The 17,558-nt window shown below is 40.8% G+C and overlaps 1 protein-coding gene across 1 annotated transcript in view; it reads right to left on the bottom strand.

The window, feature by feature from the left end:
- The window catches only part of Adam22 (ADAM metallopeptidase domain 22), a 119,240-nt gene that overhangs the window by 71,763 nt on the left and 29,919 nt on the right, over window positions 1-17,558 (bottom strand). Inside the window, exons 3-5 of the mRNA XM_036181869.1 lie at window positions 14,434-14,516; window positions 1,893-1,956; window positions 170-239 (exon numbers count right to left, since the gene is read on the bottom strand). Of these exons, the coding sequence (XP_036037762.1) occupies window positions 170-239; window positions 1,893-1,956; window positions 14,434-14,516 (217 nt within the window). The remainder of the gene's footprint in view (window positions 1-169; window positions 240-1,892; window positions 1,957-14,433; window positions 14,517-17,558) is intronic.

A 17,558-nucleotide genomic window follows, 5' to 3' on the forward strand; every position in this document is an offset into this window, starting at 1 on the left:
GAAGTCAGTTTGCATTTCATTATTTCTTTTGGTGTAACTTGACAGTCTCTCTAAAATGTCACAAGCAACTGTCAATTATTATTTAACATTTTTTAATATATTGGTTCTAAAGTAGGAACCAAATTACTGGGTTGTCATTTAAAAGAAATTCCCAACACAAATATCATACCAGCTGGAAGGTCGTCCCAGGGGAATTCAAACAGTCTGGATTTGTAAACCGAGTGAAAATGAGACTCCTCCTAGGAGCAACAACACAAAGGGCGGAGATTAAGCACAGTAAAGCAGGGTCTTTAAAGGCTGCAGGCAGTCAGAGCTGGAGAAGCTAGGGCCCTAAGGGAGCTGCAGCTGGACTACAAGTTCTCCAGGCTAAGGGCCCACGAGCTACTGCACAGCCCACTCTCCACTGCGGCGTTCTCCCAGCACTAGTCACCCACTGCAACGAAAAAGCCTCGCAGGCCCAGAAGCCAAAGCTACAGCAATGGAAATAAACAAATGGACCTATTTCCCCAAGGGAGTGCAAGACATTGTGGAAAATGGGTTAGTGACTGCTCCTTCACAGATCCCGCCCCTTCTCTAACAGCCAGATAGCTTAGGTAGGCAGTGACTGAAGCTACCAATTTTCCTGGTGACTGCAAGCAAGGTGACAGGTACAAGGGACACCCAGAATCCTGACATGAAGAGTTCTAGAAAGCAAGAAATAACACAACACTTTTTCTTCTAAGCAAATTATTAAACATTCAAATGATTTCAACTGGCTTCATCCAGGTGCACAGAACTAGTATGTCATAGTGTGTAAGTTAAATACAACCTCTAAAAAGTCAGTTTCCTGAAAAGTGATAAAAGCAGCCTTGGTACTCAGGCACACAGGCAGATGGTTTAACAGGTGAGAAACAATGTGCATTCCCGGAAATCACCTCTTCTGTAAATGTTTGGCCAACACTGAATGAAACAAGGATGTTCATCTGTATATGTAAAGGAAGGATTGAAAACCATATTGTTTCCCTGTAGTCTATCATAGATTTGGTCTTAGCTAAGGAGCAACAAAGACACTGTAGTCTATAATGTTAACCCAATCATTTCCTAATTTGTTCCAACATTAATTAATGTTCCAACACCACTGAGGAGACAATTAAGGAGTCTTAAGTTTCTGTAAACTTCTCTAGAGAGAGCCTTGAAAATAACATGCAGAGTAGAAAAGTGTGGAATCATAAAGAAAGAGGTGAACATCACATGTCGGTGGATTTTATTTGCTAGGGATTGACTGTATCACATCTCAGATCCATAGCAATATGTTGATGATGGTGGCTGTTAGGTCACAGGGAGAAGGCCTATGAGGAAATAACAAAGGTTAAACAAGGCTGAAAGGATGACACTCTGATCCAGCATGGATGATGTCCTCATATGGAGAGGAAGAGATGATCAGAAATATCTCTCTGCCAAGTAAAAAATGCAGCAGGAAGGCAACCACCAGCCACCCAGGGTAAGAGCCTTCACAGGACACAGGCCCTACCGCCACCTCAATTTTTAATGTCACAGCATGTGATATTAAACTGTGAGAAAACACTTTGTTGTATAAGCCACAAAGTCATGATATTTGGTGTGGTTGTCTAAACTAAGGAACTTCATGTAACAGACAGAAGTGGTGGTTTCAGAACACACTTCAGGGAAAGTAGTCCCAACATAAGAGAGGAAAGACAAGGAAAATTAAAAACTAAAAACTATGTGCTTGATTTACTCAATATCGTGTGTGTGTGTGTGTGTGTGTGTGTGTGTGTGTGTGTGTAGTCCTGGCCCTGACAATATAAAAACACACAAAGGGTGGGAAGGGCAGGAAAGAAGAACAAAAGTCTCAGCACCAATGCTGATATTAGCACAGGAAGCAGAGCACTTACTTGGGAGGTCTCATTTTCTTCTGGCTCAATGAGATATGTGTGGTTCCCATCATAGAACATCCCACTGCCAAGTACAAAAAAAGAATTAGACATAGCTATCAAGTCTCATCCTGAGCAAGATCATCTTAGGGTAGGCAGCACAGGACTGGCTACTTTCACTGTCTATTTCCCAGACCTACCCATCCTCAACAGATACATGGCACATCACACAGGCAGAGTGCACGTGTGTGTGTGTGTGTGTGTGTGTGTGTGTGTGTGTGTGTGTGCGCGCGCGCGCACGCACACACACACACACACACTTCTATGAGGCAAAGTGCCCTTTCCCTGAACTCACTAAAGGCAGATCCTCCTATCTTGAACTCCAAGCTCAAGACTGAATTTTCTGTTTTCCATTATTCTTCTAACATGGAATTCTGAGACTTACAATATAAAGGCAACCCTAGAATATCTGTGAAAGTATAAACCTCGAAGAACCCTCCTCAGATTTCTAGACCGGGACTCTGGAGGCCATATTTGAAACAAGTCCTAGCCAGAGTAGCTGTATATTCCTTTAATCCTAGGGTGCTCTGTTAGTTCTGCCTCAAAATTAAAACAAGTCTCGGAGGCTGGAAGTGGTGAGATAAGATTGCAATCCCAAGTACTTGTAGGTGGCAGCAAGAAGAAGACACACTCAAGGCTGACCTGGGAAATTTCATGAGTGTCTGTCCAAACATCAAATGTTAAAAAGAACATAAGGTAAGGGTACAGCTTGGTGGTTGAACGCTTGCCTAACATACACAGCTGTCCAGAACTAGGAAAAACAACACTGCCTACAATAACAGAACACTTCGGTGATGCTGATGACACAGACTGCCCAAGATCACCCTGAGAACGGCCTCCAACCACACACTGGAAAGTGCTTTGGTAATAAGATAAACACATTTGAACAACCTGCCCTGAACTAAATCTTTCCACAACCAGATGAGGGAGAAGCCGTGACCATGTCCACTGTACAGGAGGGACACTGAAGTGACCTTCCTTAATTCCACATCCCATGGAAGGAAGACAAGAAGCTATGCATTCTGGGTACATGAGCTGACCATCTGCAATCTGAGGCCACCTCCGTTCACCCATTCAGCAGGAAATGACAGAGTACCAATAATGCATAGCTGCAGGAGGCTGGGTTGTAAGGAAAACAAACCGGTTTTCTGCCCTTGTGGTGTCGAATTACATTTCAGGGAGCATGAAAACATAAACACATAATAAGGAAGGCAATGTAAGCTAGGTGGACATAGATTTTAGGGTGGGAGTCAAGCAGGTTCAAGTTAATAATTAGCACAAGAAGACCAGGTGTGGGAGAGCTGAGCATGAAGAGGATTCTCCTAGGAGTTCAGGGCTTCACAAAGAAGATGGCCCGCCTGCACTGTCCAAGGGGCATTTCAGACACTCTCAGGACATGATCCAGGAGCAGTGAGAGGACACGGTGACAGTGGAATTGGCAGGGGACAGTAACAGAAACACACAGTCAGAGGCCTACTGGGGACATAGCAGGCTGTCTCTCCTGAGGCCTACTGGGGACACAGTAGGTATTCTCTCCTGAGGCCTACTGGGGACACAGTAGGTAGTCTCTCCTGAGGTCTACTGGAGACACAGTAGGTAGTCTCTCCTGAGGCCTACTGGGAACATAGTAGGTAGTCTCTCCTGAGGCCTACTGGGGACACAGTAGGTAGTCTCTCCTGAGGTCTACTGGAGACACAGTAGGTAGTCTCTCCTGAGGCCTACTGGGAACATAGTAGGTAGTCTCTCCTGAGGCCTACTGGGGACACAGTAGGTAGTCTCTCCTGAGGCCTACTGGGGACATAATAGGTAGTCTTGTCTGAGGGCCCTGGCTGTTACTCTAATGAGAAGATTGTCACACAGACTTCTAAAGAGAAGAAATGCCTTCTCTCTGTTTTGTTTTATTGTTTGTTCATTGAGACAGTGTCAATCAACCTGAGGTTGCCTCTGAATTAACAGCAATCTTTCTGCCTCTGCCTCCCAAGAGCTAAAATTGCAGGCATGAGCCATTATGCTTCATTTTTCCCTTGGTTCTCTTCTCTTAAAGTATCACTGCTACAGTGTTATAATACTCTACAGAATAGCAAGACTAAGAGCAGGGATTAGTAGAATAGGATCACTATAATAACGCAAGAGAAAGAAGATAATGAAGAAGATAATGGTAATAACAGAAGTGGTGAGAACTGGCCAAATTCTGGAGGGAGTGTGTGTGTGTGTGTGTGTGTCTGTCTGTCTGTCTGTCTCTGTGTGTCTATCTATCTGTCTGTGTCTGTGGGTGTGCATATGCACATGCATTTGCACATATGTGTTTCTTTTTGCTGTTGAGGATTGAACTCAGGGCCTCACAGGCCTAAGCACATGTTATATCACTGAGCCACATGCCCAGCCTAACATATTTTGAAAGGAGAAACAAAAACATTTGTTGAAAAGTTTGATGTGGACTTTGCCAGAAAAAAAAAAAAAAAATCAACAAAGACTCCAAGGTTTGACCTGAGCAGTGTAAAGCCAACATTGACATTAAACAAAATAACAGATGTAGAAAGAACACAGTGCACAGCCCCAGCAGGCAGAAGACAGGAAGGAGGGCACAAATCAAGAGTGGCTTGGGACCTCTTATGCTGGAGATGACTATCTGCTATTTAGAAATCATATAAAGGGGGTGCCTTAGTTACTGTTTTGTTGTGAAGAGACACCATGACCAAGGCAACGTGTACAAAAAAGCATTTAATTGGGAGCTTGCTTACAGTCCTTGATCATCATGGTGGGAAGCATGGCAACAGGCAGGCGTGTGCTGGAGAAGTAGCTGAGAGCTACATCCCGATCCTCAGGCAGGAGGCAGAAAGAGAAGAGAGACTCGGACTTGAAACCTCAAAGCTCACCCCAAGTGACACACCTCTTCCAACAAGGACATACCTCCTAATCCCTTCTAAACAGTTCACCAACTAGATATGAGCCTATGGGGCCAGTATCCTAACAACCACCACAGCGGGGTTTGAAGTACATAAGGCTTCATCTCCTGCTTAGAGAACTCCTGACACCCTTCTGGTTAGAGGAACACAGTGTTTCTCTTGAGATCAGGTGCCTCATGGTGCTACTCATACTCATCTCTGTTCAGGCACCTAAGGGGACCAGGCTATCATCCTCTACATTAACTTTTCAGTTTAGGGTTTAAATGCTCACATGACAGCCAAGCTGTTAGACACAGAATATTATTTGTCTATCATTGATAATATTATGGAATCTACTGGTTTTTCTGAGCTGTAATTACAATGGTTTCCAGGTTCGCCTCTGTCTAAATTCTTTCATTCCTGCTGGACCATCTTCCACATGTCTGAAATTCTCATATACCCACAGAATAGCCATTCTCAGTTCTGCAGTTTTCAATGTAAATATACTTTCTGAATATTGATGACACTAAATTTGGAATTTGAAGATAAACAGACGAGCCAGGTGGAGGTGGTACATGCCTTTAATCCCAGTACTTGGGAGGCAGAGGCAGGCAATCTCTGAGTTCAAGGCCAGCCTGGGCTACAAGAGTGAGTTCCAGGAAAGATGCCAAAGCTACACAGAGAAACCCTGTCTTGGGAAAAAAAGATAAATAGATGTAGTATTAACAATATACTATTAGTGATATATATATATATATATATATATATATATACATATGTGTGTGTGTGTGTGTATGTGTGTGTGTGTGTGTTTTGAGTCCTCTTCAAAACAGATAAACTATGACAGACATTTTTTTATCACTGCTAATAAGTGGCCAGATCTACCCAGAATACTATAGAACCATTAACCTTTGCCAACATTCACATGACAAGCAGATTATTTTGTTTAAATACAGTGTTACTACCTTTCATAGTTTTTGTGAATGTGGCACAAACCAAGACCTACTTGGGAAGAGGCGATTCCCATTGAACTACCTTCCTTAGATGGGCCTGCAGACAAGCCTACAGGGCATCTTCTTGAGTGATAACTGACATGGGAGGGCCCAGCCTACTGTAGGCAGTGCCACCCCTGAGCAGATGGGTCTGGGTTCTATAAGAAAGCAAGCTGAGCAAGCCAGGGAGAGAAAGCCAGTAAATAGCATCCCTCCACAGTTCTTCATCAGTTCCTGCCCTGCCTTGAGTTCCTGCCCTGACTTCCCCTGAAGATGGACTACAGTGTTTAAGCTGAAATAAGCCCTTTCCTCCCCAAGTTGCTTTTGGTCAGTGCTTCTTCACAGCAATAAGAAGCAAACTAGAATAATGTCCAATGGGAAAATAAGGGTGTTTTTTTTTTTTTCTTTTTCATTGGGTTTCAATGCATGTTGTGTAAGAAAGCATCATTAAGTAGAAAGAAAAAATCTGAAGTTATTTGCACTTAGAAGATCTGATTCCCTCCTGCTCAACTGAACCATGCCCACTCTCTCAGTTCCTGTCCACCATATCCTAAACCTTCCCCTCCTTGTCATGGTATCCCATCCCCCAGCTCCAGCACAGGCCTCCTGCTTGACCAGAGGCCACACCAAAACCAAAGGTAGTCTGCCTTCCTGAGCACTATCCTACTCAGTGCCCACACAGCCTAACCCCAATTGCTTCACCCTTCCCATCACAACATCTCAGCTTCCAACTCCTACAGAGGAACCCCTGCTCAAAAAGAGGCCATCTCAGCCCTCCAACTCTACTCAACCACAGGCCATTCCAGCCAGAAGACCAGAGAGGAAACAGAAACCAAGGAACAAAACACCCAAACAACAAAGACAAACTCAGAAATGGGCATCTAGAACTATAACCACCCCAAACAGTATACCTAGACACCAGTATGAGAACACATCCAGGAAATCTGGGACATTATGAAAAGACCAACCCTAAGATAACAGGAATAGAATAAGGAGAAGAATCCCAGCTCAAAGGCCCAGAAAATATTTTTAACAAAATCATAGAAGAAAATTTTCCTAACCTAAAGAAGGACATGTCTATAAAAGTACAAGAAGCTTACAGAACATCAAATAGATTGTACAAGTAAAGAAAGTTCCCTTGCCACATAATCACCAAAACACTAAACATGCAGAACAAAGAATATTAAAAGCTTCAAGGGAAAAAGACCAAGTGACATATAAAGTCAGACCTATTAGAATTATACCAGACTTCTCAATGGAGCCCCTAAAAGCCAGAAGTGCTTGGAAAGACTCTAAGAGATCATAGATGCCAGCCCAGACTACTATATCCAGCAAAACTTTTAATCACCATATGTAGTGATATATCGTGTACCCTAATAAAGCTTGCCTGAGGATCAGAGAACAGAGCTAGCCACTAGATTAGACATAGACACCAGACAGTGGTGGCACACACCCTTAATCCCAGTACTGGGAAGCACACACACACGCCTTTAATCCCAGGGAGTGATGGCAGGGCAGAGAAAGGTATATAAGGCGTGAGGAAACAGGAACTAAGGCAGTTCAGCTGAGACCCTTTCAGGTGAGTACTCAGAGGATTTCAGTCAGAGGATTCATGGAGTTGGTTAGGTAATAGGTGGTGGCTGTGGCCTGTTCTGCTTCTCTGATCTTCATCTGGCAATGGGTTTTTTATTAAAAGACAATCTAAGATTCAAACAACAACCATAGATGGAGAAAACAAGATATTCCATGATAAAGTCAAATTTAGACACTACCTAGGCTATCCACAAATCCAGCCCTATAGCAGAAGGTACTAGAAGGAAAATTCCAACCCAAGGAAATTAACTACACACATGAAAACACAGTAAATAAATAACTTCACGCCAACAAAACCAAAAGGGAAACACACACAGACACACATTACCACCACCACCACAAACATTATAATAACAGGAATTAACCATCATTGGTCATGGATATCTCCCAATATGAATGGACTCAATTCCTGAATCAAAAGATAAAGACTAACAGAATGGATGAAAAATAGAATCTATTCTTCTGCTGCATACAAGAAACACACCTCAACATCAAAGATAGACATTACCTCAGAACAAAGGATTGGAAAAAGGCTTTCCAAGCAAATGGACCTAAGAAACAAGCTAGTATAGCCAATCTAATATCTAACAAAATGGACTTCAAAATTGATTAAAAGAGACAGGAAGGACACTTCACACTCATCAAAGGAAAAATCTACCAAGATAATTTTTCAGTTCTTAACCTCTATGCTCCAAACACAAGAGTAGCCATGCTTGTAAAGGAAACACTAAAGCTTAAATCACACACCAACTCTTACACATTGATAGTGGGAGAATTCAATGCCCAACTCTCACCAATGGACAAGTAAGTTGAACAGAGAAATACTGGCGCTGATAGACATTATAAACCAAATGTACCTAACAGATTTCTACAGAACATTTCATCCAAACACAAAAGAATACACCTTGTTTTCAGTACCTAATGGAGCATTTTTCAAGATTGACCACATACTCAGTAACAAAGCAACAGATACAAGAAAACTGAAATAACTCCCTGGATTGTATTAGACCACCACAGATTAAAGCTGGATTTTAACAATAGAAACAACAGAAAGCCTAGAAACTCATGGAAACTGAACAACTCTCTACTCAATTACCACTGGGTCAAGGATGAAATAAAGAAAGAAATTAAAGACTTCCTAGAATTCAATGAAAATAAATGTACAACATACCCAAATTTGTGAGGCACAATAAGAACAGTGCTAAGAGGAAAGTTTATAGCACTAAGTGCCTTCATAAAGAAATTAGAGAGATCTCACACTAGCAACTTAACAGCACATCTGAAAGCTCTAGAACAAGAAGAAGCAAGCACACCCACGAAGGGTAGATGGTAGGAACAATCAAATAACTTAGAAACAAAGAGATCAACACAAAGAATCAACAAAACAACATGTATTGGCTGGTTTTGTGTGTCAACTTGACACAAGCTAGAGTCATCAGAGAGGAAGGAGCCTCAGTTAAGGAAATGCTTCCATGAGATCCAGTTGTAAGGCATTTTCTCATTTAGTGTTCAGTGGGGGAGACCCAGCTCATAGTGAGTGGTGCCATCCCTGGACTGCTGGACCTGGATTCTGTAAGAAAGCAGGCTGAGCAAGCCATGGGAAACAAGCCAGTAAGCAGCTCCCCTACATTGCCTCTGCATCATCTCCTGCCTCCAGGATCCTGCCCTGTTTGAGTTCCTGTCCTAATTTCCTTCAGTGATGAACAGCAATGCTGAAATGTAAGCCAAATAAACCCTTTCCTCTTCAACGTGCTTTTTGGTCATGATGTTTTGTTGGTACAATCAAAACCCTAACTAAGGCATAAAGAGTTAGTTCTTTGAGAAAAATCAACAAGAGATAGACAAACCCTTATCCAAACTAACTAAAAGACACACAGAGAATATCCAAATTAATAAAATCAGAAATGAAAAGGGGGACATAACAACAAACACCCAGGAAATCCAAAGTATCATTAGGTCATATTTTAAAAACCTATACTCCACCAAATTGGAAAATCTAAAAGAAGCAGATAATTTTCTTGAGAGATACCACCCACTAAAGTTAAATCAAGATCAGATAAATAATTTAAATAGACCTATAACCCTTTAGAAGCAGTCATTAAAAGTCTCTCAGCCAGGGTTGGGGATTTAGCTCAGTGGTAGGAAATGGAAACAGAAGTAATGTTGCCAAATCCACTTTATGAGGCCACAATCACCCTGATATCCAAACGACACAAAGATTCAACAAAGAAAGAGTCACAGACCAATTTCCTTCATGAACATAGATGCCAAAGTACTTGCAAACCAAATCCAAGAACAACATCAAAAAGATCATCTACCATGATAGAGTAAGCTTCATCCCAGAGATGCAGGGATAGTTCACATATGAAAATCAGTCAATATAATCCACCATATACACAAACTGAAAGAAAAAAATACCACATGATAGTCCCATTAGATGCAGAAAAAAAAATTGACAAAACCCAACAGCCCTTCAGGATAAAAGTCTTAGAGAGACCAGGGATAAAAGGGACATACCTAAACATTTTTAAAAAGGGGGGGGGGCAATTTACAGTAAACTGATTGCCAACATCAAATTAAATGGATAGAAACTCAAAGCAATTCCACGAAAAAGACAAGGCTGTCCACTCTCTGCATATCCATTCAATATAGTAATTTAAGTTCTAGCTGGAGCAATAAGACAACGGAAGGAGATCAAGGGGATACAAACTGGAAAGGAATAGCTGAAAGCATTGTTACTTGCAGATGATATGACAGTATATGATGAGGACTATTGGAATCCAGCTCCTTGATAGCCCTTTCCCAGGGTCCATGGAAGAATCTACAGCCAGCTGATAATCTAATCTTAGATGATATGAAATGAATCTATGTACTCAAAACTCTTTAGTCCATACACTTTCTTCTTCTGAGTCAGTTTTCTCTCTACACAGCTTCTTTTCTGCTCTCATAAATTGCTCCTTTCTTGCCTAGTACTCTCTACCTCTTTCTACTCTTCCCTCTAAGTGCTATTTTAATTCCTTCATTTTAGTTCTTCCCCATCTGGCTCTTCCTCTTCTTCCATCTCATCCTTCTAGTTCTCTCTTCTAGTCCTCCAATCTAGTACTCCCGAGTCTCGGAGGTTTACAGTTATATATAAAATATACCCCTGCAACAGCAATGCCCTGGCTAAGGCAAGGTCACCAGGCTTGGATTCCCTCAGGGTCAAAAGAAGGGGCAATCAGATCCACACAAAACAGCAGTAATTGTCAGCCATCATCTGCAACGCAAAAGGGAAGTGACTAATGGGGAAATGAATCAACTAAGGGCTACATTTGGTTAATATCTGAGCAAAGGGCATTTGTGTGCTCAAACTATATTCTTAGAAGTGGTTAGCTGAAATGTTAAAAACCTACAGAACCTATAAGCCACTAGGTCATGGGTGAAAATAAAACTGCCTTCTTTTTTCCTTTGGTCCCCTTATCTATCCAAGCTATCTCGGCTCCTGCCCTTTTCTGGCAGGGTGTGGGAGAGCACTTGGTGGCTAGGCATCTTGGCTAGAAAACTTCCATCACAGTAGATGCACCTGGTCATTGTTAAAAGGAGATCTAAAGCTAGAGATAAGGTTTGGAAAGGGGGAAAGTTAAGCTTAATTAGCACATCCGCCAGGCCTTCTCAGGCAGATACTCTGGATGCTCAAGCCTGTTCCCAGAGAGTCTGGGAGGTATCTCAGAGAAGATACTTTCCTCCACCCAGGGATGGTCCTGGCCGGATGCTGCTAATGACGATAATTACAGAAAGTCCTCAAATTGGGCATTTTGACTGAGTTGGTTGTTAGCACAGTTGGAGAAAGTTATACAAATACTTTAATTGTACAGGGAAACTGTGTCCAATGAATGATGGAAAAGCTACAAAAGCACACAAGAAATTCATAGCAGGAGACAGCTAATAATCAAAAGCCAGTATCACGAAGACTCCTTGAGCCTTGGCCTCATCCTCTGGAAGAGTCCTTAACTCTTCCAGGTTGTCATAATCAGCCAAATTCCTACTTCACATATTTTTGTGGCCTGCAGCAAGTATACATAAGCAACTTCAAAAATTCTATCAGGGCTGGTAGATGTTGTTAGTGAAGTGCCTAGTCTTATTGTACTTCGTTATACCGCGTTCAGTTGATATCCCTGGGAGGCCTGCTTTTTTTTTTTTCCTGTGTAGACCTGGCTGTCCTAGAACTCGATTTGTACACCAGGCTGGCCTCAAACTCACAAAGATCTGCCTGCTTCTGCCTCTTAAGTGCTGGAGTTAAAGGTATATACCACTACCACCTCAGTGTGCTCTTTTTTTTTTTTTAAGGACATGGAGGAGGAATTGATCTAGGGGAGAGGGGAGGTTGGGGGCAGGACTAAGAGGAGAGGAGGAGAGGAAATGGTGATCAGGATGTAATGGGTAAGAAAATAATAAAAAAAAAAGAAAAGATAAAAAAGAAAATTCTGATTCCTCATAACAACATGCTTTTACTAATAGCCTAATAATAATAATAATAATAATAATAATAATAATAATACAGCTGTTTCATTTGCTTTGAGAATTGACAGCTTTACAGTCTAACATAAATTTTGCATAAGTTAAGCCTGTCACAATTAAACCCTATAGAAAGAACCAAGTCATTATGGAACAGTTATAAAAGTGAATTAAAGTAAGACTTTGAAAGAAAACAGCAGCCATTCTTACAAAGTTCCACTAGAGGGCAATAAACTTATATTTGATTTCATCTTTTTAGGTTCCCATAGTTACAAGATTCTGTGATAACATCAAGCATACATGGATTAAAATACTGCTGATTAATCCTTTGAATTTGTATAAGTGTACTCTCATAGACTCTATGGGAAAAGCTTATTAATATGATCTTTCCCATTTTATGTTCTTCAAACTAAATGCAGTGAATCAGAAACATGAATAAACCTCAGTATGTACTTGGTCATTCATAATAGATGAATCAGGCATGAAGTAATATAGCTTATACCTAAACCATTATAACTGAGATAGCCTAGCTCCTTTAATTCCTCCAAAATATTGCTGGGAGCATTTGTGTTCAGAAGTAAAATTATGATGACAATATAGTTACCAATAACAAAAGTACAAAACATGCTTCTACCCTCGAAGAAAGCCCAAACACAGGTGCACACAATCCTGTCAGTACTTGTAGACAAATCATGGATTTTCTATTAATTTCACTTTGCTTAGTTTTAAGTGAAAGAGTTTTTAAAGGTAGATATAAAATATACTAACTTAAAGCAACTGAGGCATGATCTTGAAAGGTATTGTTCCCACCTTCCTTAAAGTACTGTGGGAGGGTAGAACCCAGCTATTGTTCTTAGATTTTCATGCCTAGTAGAGCCCACAAAAGGGGCTCATAGCTTCCTCCTGGGACTCATAGCATTGTCCATTTGGGAAACTGGGAAGCAAACTAAAAAGCAGTGAGCATAATGCTCACATTGTGACTTGGGCTGAGCTTCTAAGAGTAAGTGAGAGAAGGGAAAGGGTTTCTTATATTTTATCACTCTTCCTTTCAACACACATTTGCTGTTATAAATGTTAGCAAGGTCAAACATTATATCCCTAGCCTACAGCCGACCTGTGTTGAGATTAGGTATACTGCTTTTATAATGAAAATGATTTCAACATTTCTTTCATCTGGTAAGAAAATTAAGGTTTGGATAACAAACAAAGATGCCATGTCTTTAATAATCTGTCTTTACTCAAGGAATATATCAAAATAAATATGCATTTATTTATCATAAGCAGCAAATCGAAGCTTTGCATTAAGCAGGCACACAGCCTCGCTACTCTGGTCATTCACTTATCCTGGCAGTTTCTCTCTAACATACCTCTTCCCAGAGCTTGGCCAGAGCTGTCACCTGGGCCACTAGCCAGACTCTGCAGCCTTTCTCATTTTATTGCCACTGTAGATTTAAGATCTAAGATCCACTGGAAGAATCTCTCAAAGCACACCACAGGGCCCACTCCATCTGCTGCACGTGACACACCTTCAAAGCTCTCACGCTCTCTCTACCTGTCCTCCAGGGCCAATCCTCATCTTGGACTTGGCCCTGTTATGGGTTTTTTTTTTTTCCTTTCTCAAATAAAACAGATATACTTAAATATACCTATCATATTCCACAAGATAAAGCCAGGCTATACTTGCCCTGCACACTACACTCAGGTCTCAGGACTCACACATGCTAAAATTGCCTTAACATTTCTAGTGCCTGGTACAGAACAGACTCATAGTAATAGTTTATTAAATGGAAAAGGCTACATTTGCAACTCATGACAAAAAGGATATCTACCAACAAAACTTAAAAGTAATTAAGTCTTAGCTCACTCTGTGCAAACAAAGTAAAACTAGCCAGAAGGAATGGACTGATTCAGTCTAAACAGAATGCTTGGGGATGGACTGGTAGTTTTCAAGAGGCCATAAAACAAATAGCAAATGGCCCTGTGGGTATCACCATCATGGACTGGATAGAGAGAGGTGTATTCCCATGTTCACCATCAACAAGCATTCTGTGATGTGAAGGTCATGAGAAAGGAAGCAAGGAAGGACAAACTTGCCTTCCGAGCTCGGTGAGCGTGTGTGTACCCTCCCACGGCTGCTGGGAGCCATGTGGGTTCCTGCTGTAAACAGAGCTCTGAGGTCATCTGCAGCCTTGGTTTTTGTGCAAAGAGCCATGAATTTTCATCTGCTAGGATTTCTATCATTTCAGGGAAATATAAAAATTCAAATCAAGAAAGAGTGGAGAATTGAATTGGTTTTGAGGGACTAATCATCCCCAGGAACAGAAAATCAAGTTACCCAAGCCACTCCTGTCTGAATCTAGATGAAAGAAAAAAAATTCACCAAGTATCACTGTATGGCAGCATAATTTAAAAGCCTCTGGCTTCTGAAACTCTAAGATTTTACTAACACATTCTGAAACTCTAAATTTTACTAGTACATTAAACATAAAGGAAAGTTGTTGAAATAGCAAATGTATAAGTAACTTATGTGGCACTTACTGGAGTCCATGGCATGTGGACAGGGCAACAAATGAGTCAGGGTTTCCTCGGATCTGGCCCTGGTAGTAACAGTGTTCTCCTCCCTGGAAACAGAAAGAGAGGGTATGAGCCTGGCCAGCCTGGGACACTGCCATATTGCTTACACAGAAGCATTCTCATGAGGCACTTCCATACTCTACAGTGTTTAATCACCCAGATCAGCATCATCCAGTCAATTCCAACAGAATTATTCATAAATGTGCCTACTGAGCAAATGCCAAATGAAAAAGCAGGAGAATAAAGATGGACTTCACTTTGCTTTCATGCAAGTGCTACAGCAGTCAAGATGCTGAGATAAGTGTGTGGCCCGTGACTGGGATAGGTTTAAGAAGCTATCTCCCAGTTCAGAGAGATTCAGTTCTGAGCAACACTGCAGCAGTAATTTAACATTCAGCTTAGCAAAAGGAAACTGGAATCATTTGAGAGTCATTGGATTGCTGTGACGTAGGAAAACATCTGTTTGTGTGGTGTTCCTATCCAGTTTATAATGTTCTTTCTCAAATTTGGATCTGCTTTTCTTCTAACAGTCTTCAGGTAGAGTTTAAAGTGGTTTCCTCTGCATCAGGACACATCAACTGAATTCAACTAAGAAACTCATTTCTTTAAACATGACTGGAAAGGGAACGGTATACAGATGATATGACATCCTATGATGTCTTACTATACTCGCTATTGAGAGAATGGTCTAGAGAGCACAGCACCATGGAGCATCTTAGAAATCCAGAACCCTTGCTGCAGCAGACCAACCGCATCAGAGTCTGCATTTTAACATGGTCTGTGGCTAATTTATGTGCACATAAAAGTTTGAAAAGCTCTGCTCTAAATCACCTTTTATTTCTTCATTTATTTATTCGGTAGCAGAAAGCCTGTCATTAAATTGATATTCTGAGATTTAAAAAAAAAAAGAAGAAATAAAAAGAGTGAATAGGAAGGACCAATGGAATGAGTAGACAAAGTAGAAATGATATCTGCATTAGTCTACCTTAAGGACTAACCTGATTAAACAGGGAAGAGTAAGAAGGCACAGGAAGCAATGGGACTAAAGGCCTGATGATACTCCTGAGATAATCTCATAGTAGCTGGGAACACTCTGATTTAGAGAGTTCCAGTAAAATGGCAGCGCCCGCAGTCCTTGACCCTACTGTTGGCCAGGGCAACCGCATTTTGTGAACTCCTCCATTTTGGCTAAACTGTGGCAATTCCAGTAACTACCCTAATTTGGCTTCTAGAAGTAAATTAACTTGTTCCCCTAGATTCTTGACTGCCCTGCCCAATGAACCCCAAGTAATATTCAGATGTTACTGATCACCTTAACATTCTGTAACCCCCAGAAATGGCCAACTTCAGGCCAAAAACAAAACTTTCCAACCACCTTCCTTGACCTCTTCTTTCTGGCTTATAGTTAATTACCCAGCTTGTGAGTGGTTGTCTACTCATCTTATCCTTATTCAAGTCACTGTTAAGGACTCATGTGGTGAGTCTTCATGAGTTTAGCTTCTAATATTATTATGAAAAACAATTTCGCAGCAAACTCCCTGATCCTCTGGCCCTTAAAATCTTACCACAATGTTCTCTGAGCCTTAGGTGTAGGAGTGTTTTGTAGATGTATCAGTTGGAACTGGGCTCCACAACTGTGCTTTCTGAAAGGCTATAACTTTTAAGACTCAAGGCTGTCTGTCCACCCTCAAAGTTGCCAAGTAGAAAAGCAAACTTTAGATGACTACAAATCCTGTATTCTCTTCCCAGCACTACTTATGAGGTAGATCTAGAATTGTGATTTATGCACTCTAAGTCTAAGCTTTCTCCTAGACTGATTTATTTCACATTTTTTCTCTTATTCTACTCTATTACTTCTTGGGACAGAATACAAATATTCTCCATTGGGCTATAAGAATGGTGAACTGTCCATATATTCCATTTCAAATGTTTAAGCAAATACATGATTCGGATAGTTCTTATTTTCTGGACACATCTGGTTATACCAGAAATCAGAACACTAGTTTCATTCATATGGACCATACAAAAAAAGGTCAGCAGTCAATGAGGTGGCCTGGACATGGACAGAGAGAGAAAGTTCTTTGTAAAGTGTTGTTTTCAACTCTACAGTAATCAACCCAAACACAGATTTTGTTCCTCAGAGGTCTCAGAAGTCAACAATAAGACATGAAGAGAGAAAAAAGCAGAAAGATAAAAAGGAAGATAATAACAGTAATTATGGTTTCAGATTAGAATAGAGTAGAAGTCAGCAACTACTGTGTGAGGAGATGTGCCAGTAGAATAGGCAACAAAAAATATTTTATAAGTTATTAAAGGTTTTTAAATACCCACTCTGGAAACATGTCATTGTATAATGATAAGGAAGTCAAATAATTCATTTTTTAAAGAACATCCCCCTACAACATTGGAGGAGAGTTAGATGATTAGGTAATTGAAAACAATCTTCCATTAATTTCCAATTCAGAAAATAATAGTCTATCAAAAAACAGCATACAATCAGAGCCCGTCTGTACAAAAGCCTAACACTGTAAATGCAGAGAGGAACTCAGTGTGGCTGACTCATTACTGAATGATTTCCATGAAAGAGGAGCATAAACCTCCGCAGCCTGGGCTCTTACAGTTGAATTTATAAGGCCCTTATTGGTAGCATATGTAATACTTCCAAATAATGGTAAGAACTCATTTTAGCATTATAAGTTTCTCAGATGCTATTTAGCATAAATCAACAATTATTCAAACGAAGACGTGAGGGAGGCAGGAGAGGTGGCTCTGTGGCTAAGAACACTTGCTGCTCTAGCAGAAGACCTGGGTTCACTTCCCAGCACCCATGTGATTACAACCATCCATAACCCTGGTTCCAGGGGATCTGATGTCCTCTTCTTGACAGTACAAGTACCACATGCACATGATGCACAAACATATGTACACTGTGGAAGCCATACTTATCACCAAAAAAATTAGCTTTTTTGAAATAGTTTGTTTGTGTACCATATTAGGAATATGCTATGTGTATACAGAATATTTATATAAGGATTAAATTCTAATACCAATCCTAAAATAAATGCTATGATCCCTATACTGCTTATAAA

This window comes from Onychomys torridus, chromosome 3 (genome assembly GCF_903995425.1).
Source record: "Onychomys torridus chromosome 3, mOncTor1.1, whole genome shotgun sequence".
Taxonomy (NCBI): Eukaryota; Metazoa; Chordata; class Mammalia; order Rodentia; family Cricetidae; genus Onychomys; species Onychomys torridus.